At 37.7% G+C, this 23821-nt stretch overlaps 5 protein-coding genes and 5 non-coding genes across 15 annotated transcripts; 4 read left to right on the top strand and 6 right to left on the bottom strand.

Moving 5' to 3' along the window:
* Positions 1-240: 240 nt before the first annotated feature.
* F40F11.3 (BOD1/SHG1 domain-containing protein) lies at positions 241-2046 on the top strand (the record flags this gene model as incomplete). 2 transcript variants are annotated; one of them, NM_001276864.3, is made up of 5 exons in its annotated part: positions 241-243; positions 1388-1534; positions 1582-1685; positions 1733-1820; positions 1864-1893. In NM_001276864.3, 5 exons carry the CDS (start codon positions 241-243, stop codon positions 1891-1893), a joined length of 372 nt encoding a protein of 123 aa, NP_001263793.1. The 2 variants fall into 2 exon arrangements, with proteins under 2 accessions (NP_001263793.1, NP_001379134.1); NM_001392401.1 differs by lacking the exon at positions 241-243 and having other exon boundaries at positions 1382-1534; positions 1864-2046.
* On the top strand, positions 504-591 carry F40F11.6. The gene has a single exon (NR_101963.1). It is a non-coding gene; the product is annotated as an Unclassified non-coding RNA F40F11.6 (non-coding RNA).
* spe-36 (EGF-like calcium-binding domain-containing protein) lies at positions 1979-5984 on the top strand. The gene is made up of 9 exons (NM_069782.6): positions 1979-2134; positions 2179-2298; positions 2349-2498; positions 2550-2613; positions 4602-4694; positions 4945-5024; positions 5337-5451; positions 5500-5565; positions 5692-5984. Exons 1-9 carry the CDS (start codon positions 2004-2006, stop codon positions 5923-5925), a joined length of 1053 nt encoding a protein of 350 aa, NP_502183.2. The 5' UTR covers positions 1979-2003; the 3' UTR covers positions 5926-5984.
* Positions 5927-9020, bottom strand: F12F6.1 (BEN domain-containing protein). The gene is made up of 5 exons (NM_069781.10): positions 8753-9020; positions 8450-8672; positions 8227-8397; positions 6443-8181; positions 5927-6362 (listed from the first exon to the last, which is right to left on the bottom strand). The coding sequence occupies exons 1-5, from the start codon at positions 9017-9019 to the stop codon at positions 6201-6203; spliced, it is 2562 nt and encodes an 853-aa protein (NP_502182.2). The 5' UTR covers position 9020; the 3' UTR covers positions 5927-6200.
* Positions 9021-10402: 1382 nt separating this feature from the next.
* Positions 10403-15452, bottom strand: rib-1 (Exostosin-1 homolog; the record flags this gene model as incomplete). Of its 2 annotated transcripts, NM_069779.6 has the most annotated exons (10): positions 10403-10863; positions 11001-11120; positions 11358-11484; positions 12312-12433; positions 12873-13037; positions 14362-14442; positions 14492-14672; positions 14723-14800; positions 14845-14988; positions 15363-15452. In NM_069779.6, 10 exons carry the CDS (start codon positions 15440-15442, stop codon positions 10813-10815), a joined length of 1149 nt encoding a protein of 382 aa, NP_502180.1. The 2 variants fall into 2 exon arrangements, with proteins under 2 accessions (NP_502180.1, NP_001293963.1); NM_001307034.3 differs by lacking the exons at positions 11358-11484; positions 12312-12433; positions 12873-13037; ... (3 more) ...; positions 14845-14988; positions 15363-15452 and having other exon boundaries at positions 10813-10863; positions 11001-11105.
* On the bottom strand, positions 13257-13450 carry F12F6.20. The gene has a single exon (NR_101962.1). It is a non-coding gene; the product is annotated as an Unclassified non-coding RNA F12F6.20 (non-coding RNA).
* A 92-nt stretch (positions 15453-15544) lies between the features above and the next one.
* srgp-1 (Rho-GAP domain-containing protein) lies at positions 15545-23744 on the bottom strand (the record flags this gene model as incomplete). 4 transcript variants are annotated; one of them, NM_001268637.2, is made up of 6 exons in its annotated part: positions 15545-16000; positions 16051-16164; positions 16516-17244; positions 17313-18223; positions 18488-19629; positions 23533-23744. In NM_001268637.2, the coding sequence occupies 6 exons, from the start codon at positions 23699-23701 to the stop codon at positions 15886-15888; spliced, it is 3180 nt and encodes a 1059-aa protein (NP_001255566.1). The 4 variants fall into 4 exon arrangements, with proteins under 4 accessions (NP_001255566.1, NP_001293964.1, NP_001255567.1 ...); NM_001307035.3 differs by lacking the exon at positions 23533-23744 and adding an exon at positions 22214-22577; NM_001268638.3 differs by lacking the exon at positions 23533-23744 and having other exon boundaries at positions 15886-16000; positions 18488-19615.
* Positions 20209-20562, bottom strand: F12F6.18. Its single transcript, NR_056672.1, has one exon. It is a non-coding gene; the product is annotated as an Unclassified non-coding RNA F12F6.18 (non-coding RNA).
* F12F6.12 lies at positions 21508-21645 on the bottom strand. Its single transcript, NR_056671.1, has one exon. It is a non-coding gene; the product is annotated as an Unclassified non-coding RNA F12F6.12 (non-coding RNA).
* On the top strand, positions 21573-21716 carry F12F6.19. Its single transcript, NR_056670.1, has one exon. It is a non-coding gene; the product is annotated as an Unclassified non-coding RNA F12F6.19 (non-coding RNA).
* Positions 23745-23821: the final 77 nt, after the last annotated feature.

Genomic DNA, 23821 nt, shown 5'->3' with positions numbered 1-23821 from the left:
GGAATTATGGACTATTTTGTTTTTTGTTGTATTAATTATATGCAATTTTTCGAAGAAAATGCACAAAGAAGAAACAGGAGATCGAAAGAGGGCGAGACGGGACGCAAGTTAGTAAGAGGGGAGAATAAAAGGCGATGCCGGCTGCGAAACAGACACACACAGACACAGGCACGGGTATCGATCGAGAGACGCAGTGAATGGACGCCACAAGGTCATATGCTTTGACGCACACGACAAGTAATGGTAGGGGTCTTAGTAAGACAGCGCTTAACAAAAATCGCTCGTATAAACTCTCAAGACACCATTTGGTGAGGCGGTAATAATTATAAGCACAAATATGTTTTTTTTTATTTTCAGACGAGCGAAGAAAAAGCTCGATGCGCCCCAAACGTATCATCATCACCATCAGCGTCATCATCACCAACGAGAAAGCATCGATGCTTTCTGGGTGTGATGGCGTCAGAGAAAGAAATATATATATACATAGAGATACACCCGCATACATACACACACCGTTTTGTATTGCAATAGGCGAAGACGCAAATTGATTTTAAAGCAAGTGTGTGTATGTGTATACGCAACTAGACACAGCACTAACCGAGGAGACCTGAACAGAACACTCCACCATTGAGTACGCTCTCTACACTATCTTTAACTGTCTGCATCTCTCGTCTCATCACAGATGTGTCTCTGCATCTACCCCCTTACACACTGGTCTTCCTCATTGACGCTCACAACGAGAGGCGCATACAAGCATACACCAGTAACCATCAACGTGATGATATTGAGAGAAAAATGAACGCATGGGCATGAGATTTTTCTTGACATTGTTTTTAGCGAGTATGACTTCTTTGATGCTTTTTTCAATTACACATTCAAAAATTGAAGAATGAAGAGCACAAGTTTAAATACAAATTTGAAAAAAGAAAACAAGAAGGTTTTAGTTAGAAGTTTTATGATTAAAACTCAAAAGACGAAAATTGAAAAAAATAAAAAGTTCCATGAAAAAACATCCGCATAAATATAATTTAGGTGAGAATCGTTTTTCAAAATATACTCGGAAAAAAGTTTGAAATTTGTTTTATAAAAATGAATAAAAATTGAAATTGTTTAATTTACAATTAAGTTTTATTTTTACTTATAAATGAGAGAATAGAAAATTAAAAATTAAAAAAACTAACTTTCAAAAAACTGTTCGCTAGATATTGGAGCGCGTTTTCACTCTGATTAGTCATGGCCGCGGACTAGCATTTTCTAGTCCCTGTCGATTTACGGAGAATTTTTTGAAGGGAAATTAGTTTTTCTTAATTCTTTAAAGAATTCTTTATAAATATTTATTTGTTCATTCATTTAAAATTGTGAAAACATTTAATTTTTTAAATTTCAGATTCAAAAAATGTCTTGCCCATACATCGATGAGGACAAAATCGTGGGGAATGTTGAGATGGAGTTGAAAAAAGGAGGAACTTTCGATAAACTGCGAAAACAAGCAATTGAGCACGTCAAGGATTCAAAATTGGTGCACCGGATTGAGGTTGGTGTTTTTGTCAGAATACAATAATTGAATAAAATGTATTACAGAATGAAATGTTGGTTAAAGTAGATGAAATCATTGCATCGTCAGCGAATCTTACGCAAGAAGAAATTCAACGGAAAATGAAAGATTTCATGAATGAAAATGCAAAGTGAGTCCGTGAGGAAATGGTTAAAATCTGAATTATCTCTCTTATAGAATGCGCAACGACATTAATCGACAAATACGCGTGGAGTTCGAAAAGGAGTGGGTGCACGATGAACTGGACAAAGAAATTGATGAAAAAGTGAATTGAAACAAGAATTAATAAACAAATTAATATTTTTAAGGTTAACAAACAATTGGAGAACTCAATTTGATCGTCTTTTTACGCCGCTTCACAATTCACGGGTCGTCACGTAATTGTCAACACATCTCAACAAATTGAATGTATTTTATTTATCAATTTGTGTATAACACTTTTTCAATGATGAATTTCAAAATATGTATTCTGTTCTTCATAGCTCTTGCGTCACCGGCTTCGTCAATTGAAGATGACGAGGAAGTGACTCTCAAGCTTCTGACTTCATACAACGTAGACTATAATAGTGCAATTAAGGAGTGCGTTGACAACGAAAGAAACAATTTTAAAATCATAAGTTTAGCGAGTACTCTCGAATAATTGTGGAAGATCGAACAGATGAGATATCCGTTAAAATTGGAATTTTAGCTACATATTTTCGAGTTTTCAAAAAACTTGTGGCTTGGGGTGTTGAAGAAAATGGGTAAATTCTATTTAATAAATTATTTGAAAAAAAAATTTCAAAAATTTAAGATTCGAACATCTATATCCATCACCTGAATATGATTTTGATATAAATATTGGATCAGAGTGTAAAAAGGGACTTGAAATATGCTTGGACACAATTATAAGTAACATTAGTGAGATACAGCCGTGGATTTTGCAGGATAACATTGATTTGGAGTGAGTTCATCATTGTTTCTTTTTTAGATTTAAGTAATATTGATGATTTAGTGAGTTGGCAATGAAAAAGATAATTGATGATCAACGACTCGGGATGGAGATTTCGGCTTCACAGGTTTGAATTCATGAATCTTACCACCAATTTATTAAAATTGTTCATAAGAAGACACTTTAAAAGTTCAAACGAAAGGCTAAAAAAATATTTTTTAAATGTGCGTCTTTAAAAAGTACAGTAACCAAATGCATCGCTTTCTCCAAATTTTCTTTGATGTTTTCTATTACAACAAACATGAAAAACCAATATTAAAAACATAGGAAAATTTAAGAATCGATAATTAAATAGAGCGGGTTACTGTACTTCTTAATGGCGCATTCATTATTAGCGCCGCCTCGATTTGAAATTATATCAGTCGGAGCGAGGCCAGGTTTTTTTAAAATAAAAAACTTAAAAAAAAAAAAAAAATAAAATAATCATTAATGAAAAGTTGCAAAATAGGGAAAACCCAAATTGCACAAGATGGTTCATTTTATGTTAAAAAAAGAAACTTTAACTCCATGAACTGTACAAGGAGGACCTATATTCTAAAGTTGTTTCACCAAGTTTCGCGAATTTTGGAATCATTTACGTCGTTCGCTACTAGAAGACAAGAAATTGTTGAACATTTTATAGTAAAACATGTTTTAATTTCAAATTTTATACCTATACCTATGGCCATAGTTCAGAAGAAAATGTTGACTAAAAACTTCATGCCCAGATTTCAAACTGAACGCCTCTCAAAAAAATTGAAACGTCGGAGTGAAAATGTTTGAAAATATGAAAGAAAAGCTGTTCAATACGAACCAGTCGACAGAAAAAAAACCTATTCAAAATTTATTTTTATTTACAAAACAACATTCTCGTCGACTCAGGAGGGCTAAAAAACAAGAAGGCCGTGTCCCTGCTTCCCTTTCGTCGTTTCTTTTTGCCTGTTCGAAGAGTGGATGGAGAGGGTAGAGAGAGATTAGAGAGTACACGAAACATGGAGAGTCTAGTAACATTTGGAACCATCTCCAAACTGAAGGTGGCACACGATGTGAGCAAATGGAAAGAAGGAAGGAAGGATGATGGTATAAAACTATGCAAATTGAAAATATCAAAAACAAGGCTCCTGCACATTGAATGGAGGTCATTTTGAGAAAAACGCGTTACATTGGAAATATAGGGGAAAATGTATAGGTACGCGCGGTTTTCGGAATGAAATGGAAAAGGAAATACGAAAAGGATAAGGAGACAATAAAGAATGAAGGAGATAGAGAAGAAGAAGAAGAAGCGGGATTTGATTAATGAAATGACACGATGAAATGTCAAAAAGACGATCCGATTTGTCATTTGAGAGATGATATGCAAGACGGTGATAACAGTGTTAATCGCACAGTTTCACACTTATTTCAGCTAACCTTGACAGTGATTTACTAGATTCCTTCTGTTCCACTGAGAAATACTATCTTTAAAAGACTGACCTACATTTCAAGTTGAACTTGCAGCAGGGTGTCCAAAACATTTTTAGGTGGAGTAACGCGTTGGAGATTTCTTCTAAATACATTTATAATAGCCAAACAAGATTAAATAACATAATGTAAATCACTCCAAAATCCTTTACTTTACCTTTAAGATAAGATTTTTCAAAAACACTACGCAATTTTTTGGTAAATTGCCAAATTTTCAAAAAAAGGAAACTTTTTGAGTAATTTCGAGTTCAGCCAGAATGTTCAAATACGAACAATTAAAGAAAAATTGAAATAAAAAAAACTCATAGAAACAACACAAAACATATTCCAAAAAAACCAACCACAACTTCACTTGTAGATTTTAACGCGTGTCTACAGTAACCTGAACGAGATATCATTAGTTTGTCAGAGCTGGAACTTGCACGCTGAAAGTTCCGGAATCTATAAGATTCCACAAAAAGTACAAATTTCATTGTATGATATAGATTGTTTTTGGCATACTCTAGGTTTTGACGTATTGAACTCATATTAGTACTGTAAGATACACAAATTTTCATAGATTCAGATTGAAAACTTTTGAAACAAATCGTGAAGCAAAATCTAAAAATCTTCTAGATCCTGTGCTACTTGACCAATTCGCGAATCAAAGCATTCGAGCACATTCCTTACTGCTCCTACCGTATTCAACCACCCGGTACAAAGTTATTTGTGAGTTTTTGTGAGTTTTTGTCTGTGTTTGTGGTTTACATATTTGGAATTATTTAATCTTAAACAAAAAACGATTTCCATTGTACTAATTGAATTACCAATTTTCGGAAAATTGAATATTATTTTCATAGGTCAAATATTAATTAACAAATGTTGTTTATGGATAAATGGAAGATGTAGGATCTACTGAAGAAAGTTTCATATAAACATTAAATCAGAAATTTAACAATCGGAAACATATTTATTTCAGACGTGGACAGGAAAGACATTCAGCAAACACAACCTCATCGATGAGTTTGTTGGAAAATCATTTGAATGTGCAACTGAAAGGTAATTCACGATATATCATATTATCATATTTTTGTAGCTAAATTTGTACGTAATAGAGACTTTGGAGAAGCTGACAAACACTAATAATTTGTTTTGAACATGTCTGAAGTTCAGCACACGGTCGAGGCGTGAGCAGCGCCATCGTCACTCCTCGGCCGGGTTGAAAGATTCAAAATGAGGATTCAGAAATAACTTTCCAAATTTCATAACTAAAATATTTTGTCTTACGTTACCATGGATGTAATTAAAAGGTTGCAAAAGACAACCTTTTTATCCAACGGAAAAAACTCGAGATTTCTTTGAAATTTACAGTTTCTGTCCTGATCCATGTTGTTCTGGAATACCATCAGTTGTAAGATCGTCTTCAAAATATGCACCACTCTGCAAAATGAATTCTTGTCAAAAAGCGTCGACATGTATTGTTAAGGTAATCTAATCGAAGTAATCTGAGAATACATTTTTCTCAATTTTGCAGCATTTTGAAAACGACGATCTATCGAAACTTCGTCTCAATCAATTCAATGTGAATTGTGGTTGTGAAGTGAGTCCCGAATTTTTATTGAGTTTTTGAAAGTTTAAGTTGCAACTTATAAGTTGGTCTCCCATTTCACACATCTTAACCTACATCCAAAACTGTGTACAGTAATTTGATCTCAAGTATATTCAGGAACCTGGCACAATCTACCGTCCCGACATTGGTCGATGTGTTCATCATAATCCATGCACTAAACAATCACTATGTCGAGATTTTGGCCAGGAATGCGTGAATACTGCTTCTGGATACAAGTGTGTCTGCCAACTTGGATATTTTCGGAATGGATCCAATTCGTGTGCTCCTCTCAAGTTTTCTGCACCTGTTTATCATGGATTCGCATTGTCTGAAGAGATGGATGAATTGTAGAATGACTCATATTTATTGAATCTTTGAAATATCTCATGAAATAAAAGAAAGCGATTAATTAATATAACGAAAGATACGAGACCAATGGTCTCAAGGAATTATGTATATAAGAGACGATCTAAAAAATATGCCAATATTCGGAGCCATCAGCAATAAATATGGGTACATAAAGCATTAACAAGTGTGAGACCTATTGAGATAAAAGTTCACAGAAAGTGGGAGCTAGGGCACAAGAAACCGTAATCCAAAATTTAAAATCACGGAAAAAATCACATCTAACGGGGAAGAGAACGCCGTGACACTACAGCCGCCGTCATGTTTCTATTGATAGCAGCCGTTACATTCTTCCATTTTTGCTTTCCTTCGAGTGGACCTTTTGATGGGAATCTGAAGTCCAGTATCTCGTGGATCCACTGACGTTTGTCGGCATCTTGATCCTGTAATTTGAAAAAGTTTAATTGTTTTTTTGTTGCTTTTTCATAATAATCTAATTGCTACTTGGTTTGATCTAACTTACCTTGAAGTAATTTTTTATGGTTTCAGCGAACAAAAGTCTTCCCAGCTCTCTACCATAAACTTGCGGATTTCCATTAGAATTCTCAAATATGGCGACTTCTTCTTCTTCAGAGACATATGGATATGCAGAGTACTGTTCCTTCTCCTTCTTCTGCTTGTTTCGAATACTTTCTCTCTTAGCAGCAGGTGTGGATGAGCTCTCAGATTCTTCAGTTGCTTTACGCTTCAAACTTCCGATGGTAGAAGGGGCTTCTGATGTCATACGACGTTCGAAACGAGCAAGAGAAGCACGTGGAGTTGTAGTGGAACTAGATGCTTCCGAAATGCCTGTTGGTACGGATGATTTCGAGTTATTAAGATGCTCCGTGCTGCTCAGAAGAGCTTCTTTAGTGATAGGAGTGACGGTTCCATCAAACAGTTTCTTGTTGATCGCATTGGTACATGTCTTCCATTTTTGAGTCTGTGCAATTTTATCAGTGGATGCGAATCTTTTATCGAGAATTTGGTGAAGCCAATTGCGTTTTCCTAGATCCTGATCCTTGAAGAATAGGTGTTGTGTATGTGGGAATAACTTCGCATTCATCAGTTCAGCGTAGACAGCGACCTGTCCATCACATTGTTGGAAACATTCCTCCTCCACTGATTGATCAAAGTACGGGTATTTCTCTTCACGTCCATCGGCGCCCACAATTTTCGTGCGATTACGATTGCAAGTCTGACCGCAGATCTTCCATCTCTGATCATTGCGTTCACGATCTTCGATTGGGAATCGAGCCTCAACGCAAACACGAAGCCAATCCTTTCTTGTCTGGTCTTGTTCTTTGAACTTGATAGTCAGAGATGTGCTGAAAAGACGAAGAGCCATCAATTCTGCATATTTGTACTGACTTCCGAGGCTTTCTTGATAGCATTCCTTCTCATAATCAGAATCCAACCACTCCCATTCGATTCCTTCAAGTGATGACTCACGATTGACTCGTGCAGTGGATGGTCTAGCTTTTGGAGTACGGACAGGTACAACTTTCTCCTCATATTCTCCAGTCATAGTATCATCATTTCCCTTCGCCTCATTCTTGAATTTATCTTTTGGTCCGATTGGTCCACGTGGTCCACAGGGAGCTCGTGGCATTGCAGTCCCACTGGCAATCACTGCTTCTCGCATATTTTTGTTGATGAAAAATGAACAATTCTTCCATTTGGAGACATGAGTCGGTTTGTCCAGGGTTGGGAAACGATAATCAACAGCATCATGAAGCCAGTTCCGCTTAGCAGTGTCTTGATCTTTGAAGTACATCATAATTGTATCAGCAAAAAGAATTTTCGCAAGAGATTGAGCGTAGATTGGAGCTTGTCCGTTTGCAGCTTCCAAACATTCCTCCTCTTCTTCACGCGTGATAAATGGATAGTAAAGCTTATCAACAGTCTTCACAATTCCATTGACAATTCTTTTTCCTTGAGTTCCATTTGTTCCAAATGTGTATTCTTGTTCAGCACCATCAGATGTGTCAACTACTTGTCGTCTGTTGGAAGAGGACGAAGAGCTTGTTGTTGGCTTTGGCTTTGCTTTGGCACCCATAAGATGCTTATTGCTGAGAAGCTCATCTCTCACAAATTGTTCAGCTTCCGTCTGCCTGTTGGACCACATTTTCGTGAGCTGCTCGAAGTATGATGTCACGGTTTCGGATGCATTGTTTCCAGCTCGCGTGACTGATCCATCAAACGGTCTCGACGGGACTTTCACTGAAAACAACATCATCAAGAACATTTTTCATGATTGAAACTTACGACTGAAAGGATCTTGAACTCTTCCCTCGTTGCTTGTACCAATGAACTTTTTGAAGAATTGACTAAGAGTCTCCTGCTTTTGGTTCACACGATCAACGTCGTTCTGGAGGTCAGTCATCGACATGGCAATCGCATCTCGCATTGTATTCTTCAGTTCGTCCATTTGTTGTTCTGCAAATCATTGTTTGTTTAGCTTTGTTTGGAAGGTCTGCTTGTGACTCACGTAAATCTGCAATGGCGCTTAATGCGGCAACACCAGTGAATTCAGAAGTATCAAGGCCAGAGATCCCATTATCAGTAACGTCTTCATTCAATGTTTCGTCCTCCAACTCGGCCATGTCAATATCACCATCTCTTTCGCCCATTCCGGAAGTTGATGTCTCCTGTGCTGCGTCCTCATCATCTTCATGCTCATACTTGATCGACGAGAGACCCATTCCGTTCATCTGCAATGAATAAGTATGACCATCTCGTCTCTCATTTCTCCTCTTTTTCCTATATGCTTATTTGAGAGTGTCTCACTTACCCCATTGGCGTGCTCTTCGCACGAAGCACGAGCTGATTCAATAGAATCACAAAACTCGAGAATGGTCAGCATACGACCATCGACATCTATTAGTTCTCCTTTTTCTGTTGTCTCCAATATGTCGTCTGCGGAGATCACGCGGAGCTTCTGATCTGCTGTATCAAATCCAACGGCTGCTTTTCGTGTCTCAACTGGCTGTGGCGAACTTGATAGTTCCTCATTGCTCGACGGCTCAGTCTTCAGTGTGATTTCAGTTGTAGCGGTCATACTGAAAATCAAAATTACGAAATTATTGAGATTTTTTGTAAGATATTAAACGGCGAACACGAATTAACAGATAATCAACAGCATTTCGTAAACGAATCAGAAACAACGGCACTCCAAGTGTAAATAATCAATTGAGTAACGAAATAATCAGTAGATTGGCAGGCACGGTCATGAGATTGTAAGAGAGGAAAGGAACAGATTGGTGAAGAGGGGGTTTGTGAGGAAGAAGGCTATTGAATGACTATGGGCACTGGAAGCAAGAAACGAGACGCAGAGACATCAGTGTGCACTAGAAGATCGCTTTCTGCTTTTCGCTCGCATGTACCCCCAACCATCACATATCTTTATGTTTGAGGTATAATTGGTATTCACCAAAGGAAAGGATAGATGGTAGAGGAACGAGAAGATCGAATCGAAACGACACAGTCCGAGATAGCGGATCGGAGGTCGGGTGTGCGAAACAATGCGGGAAAATGAAGGTCGAAACACATGAGAACAGAGCGCGCGCTGGAATGGGACATATTGTGGCATAGAGATTTCTGCAGTCAAAACGGGTCACATTGATTACATGTTGAATGTTGGGAGCATTTGGATTCAAAAAAAATGAGCGTGGAAAAGATAAAATCGATATTAAACTGTTCAGAAGACACGCCGATGCTTTGAAAACAAACATAATCTGAATGGGAATCGTGTTGTTTCTCTGCCGATATCTTTCAAGAAAAAGGTTCACGCGATAAAAACTTTTTTTTTTAATTTTTAACGCAAGATATTATTATAACAGAGATTGAGATCTTGAAACGAATTACATATTGAGAAAAGAGTTCAGTGGAGCGCACGCTAGTCACATCTCAATTCAGCATGACCAGGCAGAGGCAAAAGTCTTCATAGCTGCTGCCGACTTTGTGATGACGACGACGATGTGGTCGATGAATGCGCAACGAATGCGGGCAGTCATCAGTAGTAGCAGTAGCATGCAAGGATGAGAAGAGTGGTCGGTGGCGGGTCGGTTGGGGAATGGCTGGCTGACTGCGCGCGCTCCTCTCCTCGCCTAGCTGGTGGGGCGAAGAGCGAGTTGTGTGAGCGTCGAGAGCGAGTCCTTCGAAGAGGCACACAACACTCACATCGACCGACCTGCTGCTGCTGCTGCTGCTGCTGTCGGTTGTTTCCTCCGACGAATGCTGTTGGTGCTTGTTGCTCCGATCAATGTTGAGTCACATGCAATGTAGTAAGGCGTCAATTTGAAAGGAGATAACAGTAGAAGTTTGTAAAATATATAAAACAATGTGATTAAATTTTATAAATGAAAGTCAGAAAACTAAAATATACAGCTCGAGGGGGATTCACCCAACGAAAAATAAAGGAGAAAATTTCAAGATTTAAAAATATATCACAGATTCTTATTAATACCAGTAAGATTAGAAAGAAATGTATAAAAATGGAAGATGCTGAAAATCTCAAACAGAGCAAAACGAGACGGATGTGGGTGAAGAGAGTGGCCAAGAAGAGGGGCAACCAGCCATCACAGCCAGCAGCAGATGTGATGAGGGGAGAACGAGTGAGACACCCCACCCTCTCCATCCCCTCCGTCTCCTGCACCGCCGCCATCGATCGCAAGAAGGAGATGATGATGAAGGAGACGATGGTTGTATGTGTACGTTCTTTCTCCGACGCTCTCGAGACATCACAACGACTCCGCCCTTTCCTTTCTCGGGTAGTACTAATGCGATGAGGACACGGATGTTGTTCGGAAGATCGGGATTGAACCTTATGGGAATATGTATGAAGGAATGTTTTTATTGATGATCTTCCAGCTCAATCTTGTTGTCGATTCGTTTGAAGATTATCTGAAAAGAAATTAAATTTGTTGATGAATACAGAAAGGGGTGATGTAGCTTGAAATTTGAAAATCTTAATAGATTCTATCAAAATTGTTTACAGTGATGTTGTGACCCTGATCCAGGATCCTCATCTCCTTACGCACCCTGAGAACATGATCGCTAATCACTTGAATTGATCTCAAATACGCATCATAGACATTTCGAGCGGATTCCCGTAGTTCTTTCACTCTTCGACGGCTCGTCGACATCAGCAATTCTGGAATCTGCAACGAAGAATGTATGTATGCGCTTTCTACGAGACGGGGGTGTCTCTTCTCTTTGTACCACCAAGATGACGACGACGACGACGAGAAAAGGCAGAAGATAAACGTAGCCCCCGGGCCGCCGTCGCCGTTGCTGCTGCTGCTACTGCTGCATTCGACGGAGGCGCCGGAGAGAAACGAACGAAAGAAAAGAGAAAAGACCACCGCCCCTGGTCACCACCACCACCAGAGACTCACCGAGAGCGCGTCACGCTCAGCGACAACTATGGCTGCCGAGTTCCAATCTATTGTTTCCGAGAACGGAAGAATCCATGAGTCGGAGATGACAACAGGAACACATCCAGATCGTAGGGTTTCGAGGAATCTGGAATATAAAATTGATTTAAACAGCTTCAACCGACAGAACATATAAAATACAAACCCACATTGTCTACTGTGAGGGTAAAGATAACACAACAATACTTTTATCACAAAGAAACGTATTTCTCTGTCTATGAGACCAGTGTGGAGAGTAAACATGGAATGTGATAACACCTTTGTCTCTTGAACTCTGAACGGCGGCATTTGGTTTCGGAATTTGAAATCAAATTTGTCATATATGATAAATTGCCTATATGTGTCAAATAGTATATAGATAAGTCGACTGAGTCTTACTAGTTGGGCTAGTCATGAGCCAATAAATTTTCAAAAAAAATCACACTTGCTAGAGAGATATAAACCTAAAAAGCGACATTGGGGATTTAGGTGTATATCTCGAATTTTTTTCAGATTTTGTTGACTGAAGACTAGTCGAAAATCATCGTATACTATTTTATACATGTAGGTGATTCCTAATCTACAGAAAAGTTGATTTTCTGCTCTGCTCTGACTTAAAACTTATGATACTTCAACTAATTAATCTATCCCAATTCCCTATCGGCATGTTTACTCGTTCCGTCTGGGCCTCCTAATACCGTACTTCCGTTGCTACGCGGGGGCAGATGGTAAATTCATATCCACCTGCCCCTTACCGCACATTTTCCTAACGCACTATATATATGGAGAAGCATAGAGAGATAATCATCCCATAGCGCGTTTTGTTTTCGCGGGTAGTTTCATTCATAGCCTCTGCTGTGGTCGCGTGTGCTCAGACACTAATCATGTTGCTCTTTTGAAGAGACTGAGGCAGAGCACACATATAGACACAGTTACCTGAAAGATCCAAGACGTCGTCCACGTGGAACCAAGCAGAAGGTCGAGTTGGCAAGCAGTTCGTCGTATTCCCAACGGTCGTACTCGTCATTGTCTCGCTGGCATCGATCGTCCTGATAGACCTGGGAAGAAGTGAAAGATACAAAAATGACGATAAGATGTATATATTGTACTATCTAAATGTCTAGAAAAAAGTTGCTTCAGGATTTAAAGAAGAATATTTTCCAAAATGCTCAATCTAGTCCGAAATGGATACCATAAAAGGAAAATGGAAAAATCATTAGGTTTGAGAAAAACCAATCATTATTTTATAACACTTTCTAATCTCCTGATTTGATTTACCACGCCCATTTTTCTGTGCCGGACTTCAGTTTTTATAAATTTCAAAAGCGAGGTAATTCAAATCTGGAGATCATCAAGAGTCGAAAAATAACTAAAATCGTCGGTCTTTTTTTCAAATGTAATGAATTTGTTTTCGTTCTTCTTGGCATTCATTTCGGATCAGTATGGGCATTTAAAAGTAAATTCACTATTGATGGCTTAATTCAATTTTTCACTCACCTGCCAATCATTATTGTGTTTACACGTTGTCACCATAACAATATCGTCTCCATTATGCAAATGATGCACCAGATTTCTTGTTCCTGACCCAATTCCGTAGACATACCGCTTTCCTTTGAAGCTAACCAAGTATTTTCGTTGATTCTCAATCCGATCATCATTTCTCTGAAAGAAGAAGCCATCGTTTTCATCATCATTCTCATTCTTCTGCTACTCCGAATTAGCCCACTTCACTTCTCCTTCCTCTCTTTTTCTTTCTTTCGATGCGCCTGCTCCAGCATACACAACGAGCATCGAAGAGTCGGCATCGTCTGCCGCCAGGAAGCTGTCGCCAACAACGCGGAGGCAACACGACAAACGAAAAAAAAGCTCAAATTTCTGAGCAAGGCATGCGGCGGCAGCAGCAGGCGTCGTTGAAGCAAGAAGAAGAAGAAGTAGGAGAAGCAGCAGGAGCGCCACGAAAATAGAGAGAACAACACATCGGCACATCGTCGAGAGAAGAGTCGACAATAAGTACTTGCGTGTATATCTTTAAGATGTACGAGAAGATGGGAGAGGTCCAGTGGAAGAATTGAGAATACGTTCACAATTATTCTCACCGCCGAGACCAAGAGGTTGTTAATTAGAGATGCTTTAGATGCATCTAGATGTAATAAGGATAACCTATCTAGGTTTTATTGCTGTCGATTTTCCCTTACTTAAATTAAAATGGAAATGCAGTTTTTGGGACTTTCATAGTAAACTAAAATTGGCACGAAACGACCGAATTTGATAATTAATTTTTTAGTTAGCCACAATCTGAAACTTTGCCAATTTTTCCCTGTAGCAGCAGCCAGGATAAGGTTTTTATCAGATTAACCCCTTTTATTGCATTAATTCGTACTCAGACAACCCTATTTCTCATCTAATTAGAAAAATAGGATGAACTAACGCGCACCAGTTCGGCATGCTTTTTTTCTAATTCGACGCGCATTGTTTCTAATTCGACGAGCATCCCTTCTGATTAGATGTGGTGTGCGTGTTTTCTAATTAGACATGCATCCTTTCTGATTAGAAAAGCCTTTTCTAATTAGATGTGGCTAATTTCGAATTAGATGAAAAATGGGGTTGTCTGAGTAGTTGGTTATTTTTAGATGCCTATCGACTTAAAATGTGCCTCAATCAGCGAATTAACACCGAGATATCGAAATATGCAATAAATAGTAATATTTTGATAAAAACTGTATTCCAGCTGCTGCGAAAAGGAAAAGTTGGCGAAAATTGAAATATTAGCTGAAACTGATTATTTTCAAAAACTCTTAATAATTGAACCAAAGTTGTTATAATTGTATTTTAGTCAGAAAACTTCTTCTAAAAATTTTCGGGGAAAAATATAAAAGTAGCTTAGAATATATTCCAAACTGTGGTTACTGTACTTTAACGTTTTTTTTTTAACTTCAGTGCAAGTTTAAAGACGGATACATTTTTGCTAAACGCGAAAAATAATTACCTCTGACTTTGATTCTTTAATTTCGTATGGATGATTTTCATGGAACAATGGCAAAGAGACGTCAAATACTTTTATGAAGTTCTTAAATGAAATATTTTAAAAATATTCAAATTTCCATAAAAACTCTTACATTTTCACTTGAAGATGCTCTTGCAATCATTGCTTCTCCGGTATCGAAATTTAAATTATGATCATCATAATCAGGAAAAGTTCCGTGATAGAAATTGAAAATCAGATGATTTCTTCCATTATTCCAAACTGACGGATCCAATGATTCAATGTAATCGTTCACATTTTTCACATAGTTTTGACTGAAAATAATTTAGAAAGTTGTTTAGAAGTACACAATTGTGATTAAAACCTTCGAACATCTCGATCCGTTGTGTCGATTCCAAGTAGAAAGATACATGCTTCATTTGGATCATTTGTGTAGTGATTACTGAAAGAAATCCGTTTTTATTTTGAATTTCAATTTTTTTAAACCTTTCAAGAAAGTGCTTTAAAATCTTCGAATAAATCACTGATTGTGGTGATTCTTCGAAGCGTTTCTCCATTGGATGAATATAGACTTTTTTGGATGTTGAACATTTTGAGAAATCGAAACAATTCGACATGGTGCATTGTTTTCTGAAATTGTTCGTTTTTAAAACACAAAACTACGGTACCAGGTCTCGACACGATCATAATTTTGCAGCTACCGGTATCAAAGTTGTCAATCTCATATCTTCTAAAAAAACATTTATCTTTTCTGGAAAAAATGTTTTTTTTTAACAAGAAAACCAAAGCTGTGGTTTTTTGAAAACGTTTTTCGGTTGTTTTAGAAAATAAAAAAAATCTTAAATTTTTATTGTTCGATTCTCCAATAATCGCGATCAAAAAGAATCAAAAACTTTATATTTGAGATTTTTTGAAATAAATTATTCAGAATTTTCAGCTATTTTATTGCCTTACTTCATTTTCATTGATTTTTATATTTTTAATTTTCAACTCTTTATTATTACCTTTCAATAGTTGGATTTTGTAACCGAACACTTCCAAAAAGCATAAATATTACCAAATGAAATTTCATTACATTTTGCATTCTTTTTATTCTGAAATGTTGCATTCTTATATAGATGAGGCATCATCTGGAGAAGTAATCTAAACCGAATTAAAACAGCATTCAAAAAGTTTTGGGCATATATAGTGGTCGGATACATTTATTAGATATATATATAGTTAAATTTTATAGATACATTTTTCTTCGTCTCAGATGTCTTTTTTTTCAGATATCATTCATTTTGTTTGACATGTATGCGGAAATGGGGTCAAATAGATGTACACAATGGGAGGGGAAGTGGGGGAGGAATTCATAGAATGTACTTATAAAGGTGCGTTAACCCGTGCATTTGTTGAAGATTAGTGATTATTATGAGTAGCACTTGATGAGAAGAGAATAGAGATAAAGAGAAAGAATGGTGAATGTATTAAAGCACTTGGGGGTTTTTTGATAGATAAAAAATCATTTAGACGCAGCCAAAACTATCATGGGCTGATGCTTGTCGCCACTTTCAGCGAATTCAGAATATCATCTAGAGTTGGAGATTTGCCACGTGGTCGTGCCGAATTGATGATGTCAGGTTGAGCGAACGGTTCTGGGCTAAAAAATAAAACATCAACATTGGTTCTTTACATTTTTTTTTGGCATACCTTTTATCATCTTCCAAGCTTGTTCTTCTTGAAGATTCTGTGCTTTTATCTGTACTCCTGGCGTCGAGGATCGTAGTTTCAGAATCAAGCTTCTTTGTTGAGCCATTGAGAGATCTATAAAACATTAATTTAAATTGGTTTTTTTTAACGAAAAACTGATTTTTGTGTTTTTTGGCACCACAAATTCCATTTTTTTTACCAAAATGTAGTTTTTTATGATTTTTATTGCCTTTTTCCAAAAAGTATCTAACTTTAATATTTCTGTGACCGTTTATTTGCATTTAAATTTGTATTTAATTTTTAATTTGTATTTAAAATTTCAAAATTTTAAGGTTTCAAAACAATTTTTTTTTCGTTTTTTCTCCACCAATTACGATTTTTTATTTTTTGTCCAAAATTAAAATCAAAAATTGTTCGTTTTTTTCCTTAAATAATTTTTTGTGCAAGCCCTGAGCATAAACTTACGTGGATGGTTTCATTTCAGTACTATTCTCCTTTCTCATCAACTGAAGCTGATCTCTCAGTGAAGACTTCCCAATCGGTCGGACACCAGTCGAATTCATTTCCGTATTACTTCCACTGTTTGCAGGAACAGTGGTTGCTCGGGTGATCGGAGCATACAACAAATCACGAGAATCTTTTCGTTCTTTTATGTCAATTGTTCTGGGTGCCGGACTAATTGAGCAAGATGCTGCAGACACGTATTTAGTAGAAAGAAGTGGAGGTGGTGGAGACACATATTCTCGTTCCTCATCTGGATCCGTACTCATTGATCGCATGTTAAGATGCTCCCGATTGTCGGTCCAACTCGGTTCAACATGGGAATGTCTTAGAACAGAAATGCCCTTTGATCCTTCGGATGATAATGAACTATTTTTGAAGATGTTGTTCAACTCATTTGCGATTCGATGTGGCATCTCACTTCGCATAGCCAAATCTATACTTCCACTAGCTTTTGATCGATTTGAAGATCGACTTGATGCAATTGGAGCATAATCAATTTCATTGTGAGTTGAAGATTCAGCGCCATTTGATGGTGATATTCCATTTGGAGTAGATGTGTTAGCTTGTGACAGAATTGGTGATGAAAGCAAAATTCGATCAGCTGATTCATATGTAGAATCTATCATCATATGCCGGCTCGGTGGCAGAGATAACTTTTCATGAGCTTCATCATCTTCGGAAATTAGATCACTGAAATAAAAAATCATTAATATTTTATAGGATTTATTTTCATAAAATATCTGGAAAAAATTACTCACTTTTCTTCAATAAAATTGCCATCCATATATCTTTGCATTGCATATTTATCATAAACGGGACCAGCAAGATCTCTCGGAAAAACATCATCAGCATGAATAATCAAATTTCTGACCAACTCGTTGACATAATTGTGATAGAAAACTTGATCTTTTCCTTCTGGAATGGGCAGCAATGTTGGACCGAAACAAATCGCCAAATTATGAGGTTCCATCATATTTTCATCAGCGAATTCACAGAGATGACTGAGAAATGCGAATAGGAAGCGTAGCAGGAGTACGTGAGACACAGGAAGTTTTGATACAAGTTCTCGTGCTCTCCTGACAAATTCGGTAGGCGATTCGGATTTTGCACAGTCGCAAAACTGTTCGAACATGAATATTGGGAATATAGGCTCACGTAGTTCTCGGAAATAAAGCTTCAAAACACCAGCAGCTGAATTCGCATCACTACCATCATCCAGATACTGGAATAGATCCTCTCCTCTTTCATAAGCTTCTCTGAATCGATTAATTTCCGATTGTGAACCAGAAACTCGGAATAATCCCTGATTACGAAGAGAATATCGAGAGAGGTAAGCAATGGCGGATTGAACAAGAAGTGGAATTTCTTCTCCAGTTGCTTCTACATATTCGTCTAAACTCCCTCCGAACAGTTTCGGTCGCGGCCTGTCATCAGGTGATTTTGTGACGATACCTCCGATCCTTCTAGCTTTTGACCTTCTTTCCTCCAATAAATGATGATTCTGAGATCCTCCATTTTCGGTTGTAAATGATCCATTCCGTTCACTAGCCGATCCGACGGATGCGGATTTCAGAGAAATTCCATGTTTGCCAAGTGCTTCTCCGATTGAAGCGCTTCTTGCTTCGAGTCTTTCCATGAGGTTTCCATTGAGAAGGAAGTGCTCGAATTTCTGAAATTAAAATTTATAAATATTTTAACAAAAATTTTTTTTAGATGGGAAAATTTTTATTAGATACGATTTTCTTCAATTTATGCATGGAAAATTATTCAAAATTTACGAATGAATGAAATCGATTTCTTTAAATCCTATCTAATTCCTTTCAATTTCCAAGGAAGACGCATTCTCTCTTTTTTTGGTACGCAAGTTTGCTCTAACGAAATTGGTTTTTGAAATATAAAACAAAGTAATAAAAATATTTAAAGGGGTAATTACCTTGAGATAATACTGATAAGTGACGTGCAAGTCATTTCTCCATTTACCAGCTTCACCATCGAATTGAGTATTATACAGTTGGAGCAGCTGCTTTTCTGATGCTTCAAGTGACTTCCAAACTTCATCAACTTCAAATTGTAATCCTTCGAGTCGTTTCTCTATTTGAAGTTGTCGTTGAAGAAGATCAGATGAAAGGCTTTGTTCAGCAGATACTTCCATAATATCATCACCAAGTTGTGGACGGAATTCAAATTGTTTTGGAAGCATGAACAATTGATGATTGGCCTCGAAGAATTTTTGCTTGTCAGCCTTCACATCTACAGATGAACGAAGTGTACTGAGACTGGCAAGTGAATCCATTTCATGCTGAGTGATCTTCTTACGTTCGTCGATGACTTTCTCGAGAAGAGCACGAAGCCAAAAATCCATACCCAGATCCATACAATCAATGAGATATGATAAATCTTGAGCAAAGAATCTATGAAGTGCAGCGTTTGCAGCTTTGACACACAGAAGATATTCGTTTCTTGCTTTTGTGCATTTTAATCGAACTACTTCAAATTTTTCTTCTCTTCGTTTGAAATACTTCACAAGAGAACGATGCCTTCTAGATCCTTCATACTTTCCAGGATTTGAATCTTCATATCTTTTCACATCTTCTTCTGCTGATCGTTTCTTTCTCTCAATTCCACACATTTCAGCATAACATAATTGATAGGTTTTCATTGCCGTTTGAAGTTCGGTAAGTACTCTATTCAGCTCATTGTGTGAATATGAACCGATCTCTCTGCATCGTTTCGATATTTTGGCAAGATCCTCACACCTAGTTTCTATACTGGCAGTCATTTGTTTTCCATAGAGTTCTCCAAGAGATTGACGCTTTTTGTATTCTTCTTTCGTCTGTTCAACTAACGTATGCCATACTGTACTGGAGGTGTGCTGTGGCCAACCTTCTCGTCGACTTCTTTCTGATTTGTGCTTTTGAGCTATACTTTTGGATAGTTTTTCCAGTTTACACGCATATTCTGACTCGATTTCGCCTCGTTTCCGAAAGTAATCCTGAAGTTCGGAGAGACTGCTCATCTGTACATCTGTTCGATCTCCGAGACATTTCAGCTGGTCGCTCATTTTCGTGCGGAACTCTGAAAAAACAAACGATTGTATTCAAGGAAATTGTTGCAATAAGAAAGGAGAGTCAGCAGTTAAATTGCCCATTCATTTTTCTGTGTTGTCTGAGTGAGAGAAAGGGAGAATTGAAAAACAAAAAGAGCCCCTTTATGTGTCGCAATATTGGCAAAGAGCCTTTTTCTGGTGGTGTCTCCTTCTCAACAATGATACTTCCGCTTCTTTTCTCGAAAGTCATTTATAGTATTAAAGGAAGAAAAGAAATGAGATTCTCACTGCTATTGGAAATAAAAACACCAAAACAGACATTGAATAGGGGATGTAAAGAAAATGAATACTTTACGAGAGGATTGAGAAATTATAGCTGGAATAAACTTATCTTAAATACGGAAAAATGTTTTGTTGAAAACCCCTATTTGATTCTTTGGAAAATAGAAAACGTTGCAACATTTGTACAAATAAACATGAAAACAAACAGACAATACAGACATTTCCCATGCCTTATAGGCCTCTCCTCCCAGCAATAAATCTCATAAGATGGCGGCAACTGTTTGCTGGTTACATTGCACCATCGAGTTCAAATTTGTTTGCCTCGTTGGGAGGGGAAAGGTGTTCTTCAGATCAAATTATGAGTTGCGGGAGAGTAAGCAGAGAGCTCATGGACGTGGAAAAAAGAGAACTGAAATGAAATTTTTCGCGCCGTGCTTTGCCACACACTCTTCCCACACATACACTCATGCATAACATTTTGCAGTGTTTCTCGGCCAAAAAACACGGGAGAAGACTTGTAAAAAATGGCGACTGAGGCAAAAGCATGAAGGACACGCACATGCTCCTCCTCACTGACGTTCTTCTCCTTCGTCTTCCTTCATTCTCTTCCAATTCACTATGATGGTGGTGGAGACGATGAAAACGAAAAACGAAACGAGAATTTGAATGAAATGCGTGAATTAGAGATGAGATGAAACATTAGAGGGTTTTTTAAAAGTAAGGAATACGAGTGCTTATCGGAATCCAGTGCTCAGAACACTAGAAAGATGGAAAGACGCTCCTTCTTTCTTCTCAACGCCTCCTTGTATAATGGAGATCGCCTTGGAGACATACGGACACATTTGGCGGTCTTCTGTGTAGAGAGTGGTGATGCCGCCACCATATTGCTCATCAGCCTAAATGACACAACCAGTGCGTGTGCATTTGTGTGTATGAAGCTACTCTGAGATGAGAGCAATTCAATATCATATTCCCATTCTATTTGGTAGTCCTCCTGCGCGAAGACAACAGTAGTCGTGGGAAATCTATGAGAGAAAGGCGAGGATACTACCTACCTAATTATGTAGTCATAGTCATCGAATTGAATTACACAGCCATTGAAATGTGCCAAGTTGAAGTAGGAATTTAAATCAAGAATTCAATGTGGGAGTTTTGAGATTTTGGCGGAAAATATAGCAGAATAAAATCTACGTCAAGTAATTCTACAGATGGATGAAGAAAAAATTAGTGAAACTAAACTTTGATATTGACAACTATTTTATTCTCTGAATTCTATAAGTCTACACATTGTAGAAATTGAGGACGTAATCCGGCCCAATCTGAATGTTAAGAAATCAATCATTGATAGTGGGTGAGAGAGTCAGAAAGCAGTACAAAGCATATCGTGTATTCTAGTCTACTCGACTAATAGACCGTAGAAATTGGTACATTGAATTGATGGCTATATCTACGATATTTTTGTGGTAAAGGTTTTATGGTGAAACTGCTCAAAATAACGAAAATTGGAAGAAAAAACTAAGAAAGAATGATATAAAGAAGCAACATGTGGTGTCGACCACATGGAATCCGAATTGCAGGTGTGACATACACACATACTTAGAGAACAAAACGAGAGAAAAGGAGCCGATAGATAGATGGACAGATCCCTCTGAAGATGAGTCCATGAGCAAACCCAGAGTGGACGGGACAACGAAGACGGGACAACGAAATTGACGGATCAATTTTGAGGATGATTTATGAAATGGGTGGCCGTGGCTGCAGAAAGAGCTCTGAAGTGCACGGAAGGAGGCATTACTATTGTCTGGGACGCCAGGTCGATTCGAATCGAACAAAGATACGATATGAAGACAAAAACTAGGGAGTGAAGAAAGTATTAGCATTCTTGGGTTGGTAGAAGAAACAATTAAACGTCGAGGACGAGAAGGACGGAAGTCAAGGTGCGGAAAGTAGGAAAAAAGGATCATGAAATAGTATCGGAAAGAATGAAAAAGTAGTAGGAATTGAATGTTGACAAGAGATTCCTTCCACTGTTTATAACATTGTGAGTCATTATTGTCACAGGAATTGGGCCTATCCCACTATCACACGAATTTGATCGAAAAGGAGATAAGATTTGGAGAAAAATAGAACATCGAATTCATGATTCTGAAAGCGTTTTCACATCACATGGTTTTCTGAGTGATTTTTTTTTGTCGTTTTGAAATTATTTGCATAAGAAACTACAGTGGTGAATTTCATGTTTCGTTAAATTCAAAACATATAAACAAAATATTTGTTATCTTGGAAAATTCATACTTTATTCAAGTAGGGCCTTCTACAATTCTAACTAACCTTGGAAATCATACTGATCGTCGACACCAATCGATGCACATAGTGGTAGTCGAATACTCATGTTCGCATGACGTTTAGATCAAAACGAACACCAGTGTGGGAAAATAAGATGGGAAGAGACAGAAGACTAAATGACTTTCGTTCTCTAAGAGATTCTCTCGAGAGAAGACAGAGAGACAACTGCCTTCTCATGGCTCCCGGGTGGGGCGATGATGATCCGTTTCCATCGCATGCCCTTTCATCTTCTGCGTCTTCGTCTTTCTTTTCTAAGTTCCATAGAGAAGAAGAATGATTCCAAAACAACTTTACACACTTACGACACAGGTATAAGGGGAGAACAAGGTTGGCGGCGGCAGTGGCTTCGAATTATTCACTACTCCCCCCGTACTGATGCCCTATCACATTTCTATTATTCCGCAAGTTCCCCTCTAGTATAACTATTCATTACTTTGGTTCAAGTGACAAGTGACTTCCCGCAGTTTCCAACACACAATCGCAATAAATTGTCAATGCGTTGATGTCGCCCGACGATGGCGATGGGGTGCGAAATGAAAATGTTTCTTTTCTTTTTTCCCGCACCGCCCGTGTGTTCTTTCTCTCTCTGACTGTGTACCGACTTCTTTCCGCTGATGATTGTTTAGATAATAGGGTGAAAAGGCGCGAAAAATGGATGAAAATGATAGTGTTCTATACTTAAAATCGCAATTAAAATGTTTGATTATGATGAACAACACTAGGAACATTGAACAAGTTTTTTCCTCACAATGTGGCACGTAATATATGTTTATATCTCTACTTACCCCCAATTCGTGATGGGATCAACATAAACTAGTTGGAGAGGGTGTGAGCGGAAAGAAAAAACAACGAAATGAATTCAATGTAAACTTGGAGGGAAGATCAAGATGACAAATACTTTTAATAAACTTTGAAGCTTAATATATCGAACTATTTTTTAGTTTTTCAGTTTTGATACTCAAACGCGAAATTTTGCGCCAAAAATATGGCTCCCGGTCTCGACACGATAAATTTTGGTTGAATTTTCGAAAAAGTGTGCTTTAAAAACTACTGTATTCTCAAACTCAAATAAAATCCATAAATTTTTAACAAATTGTTAGAAAAACTTAGAGAATTAATTAAATTTCCTCTTCGTATTTTTCAAAAAAAAATTGTCGTGTTGAGACCCGTTACCGTATTTTGGCTCGAAAATCACAAAGTTTTGTGTCTGGGTAATACGGAAGGTTTTTTAATTTTTTTTGTTGCAAAATTCTCGAAGTTACCAAAAGAAAAGATTACGATTCCAACATTTCAAAAAATCTCACCTTTAGCAGCACACTCCAAATCGTGTACAATCGCCTTTTCTTGTTTGTGCTGTGAATGTTTTCTCACGTCCTGTGAGCATCTTCTGTCTGCTGATGTTGATGAAGTTAACGTCATCGAAGTTTCCTCGTGCTGGCCACCGGCCCCACCTTCAGACGAAGACGTCGTCATGTTTGGGGTCGGCACGGGTGAAGCAAGTGGTTTGGGTGAAATTCTGGAAAAGAAAATTATAAATTGAATGAATGATATCGGGTTGAAGGGGAAAGTATGGAAGAAACACGGATTGTTTGA

Source organism: Caenorhabditis elegans, chromosome IV (assembly GCF_000002985.6).
Source record: "Caenorhabditis elegans chromosome IV".
Lineage (NCBI taxonomy): Eukaryota > Metazoa > Nematoda > Chromadorea > Rhabditida > Rhabditidae > Caenorhabditis > Caenorhabditis elegans.
The sequence above is the reverse complement of the archived record's forward strand: the minus strand, read 5'-3'. Positions and strand labels throughout refer to the sequence as shown.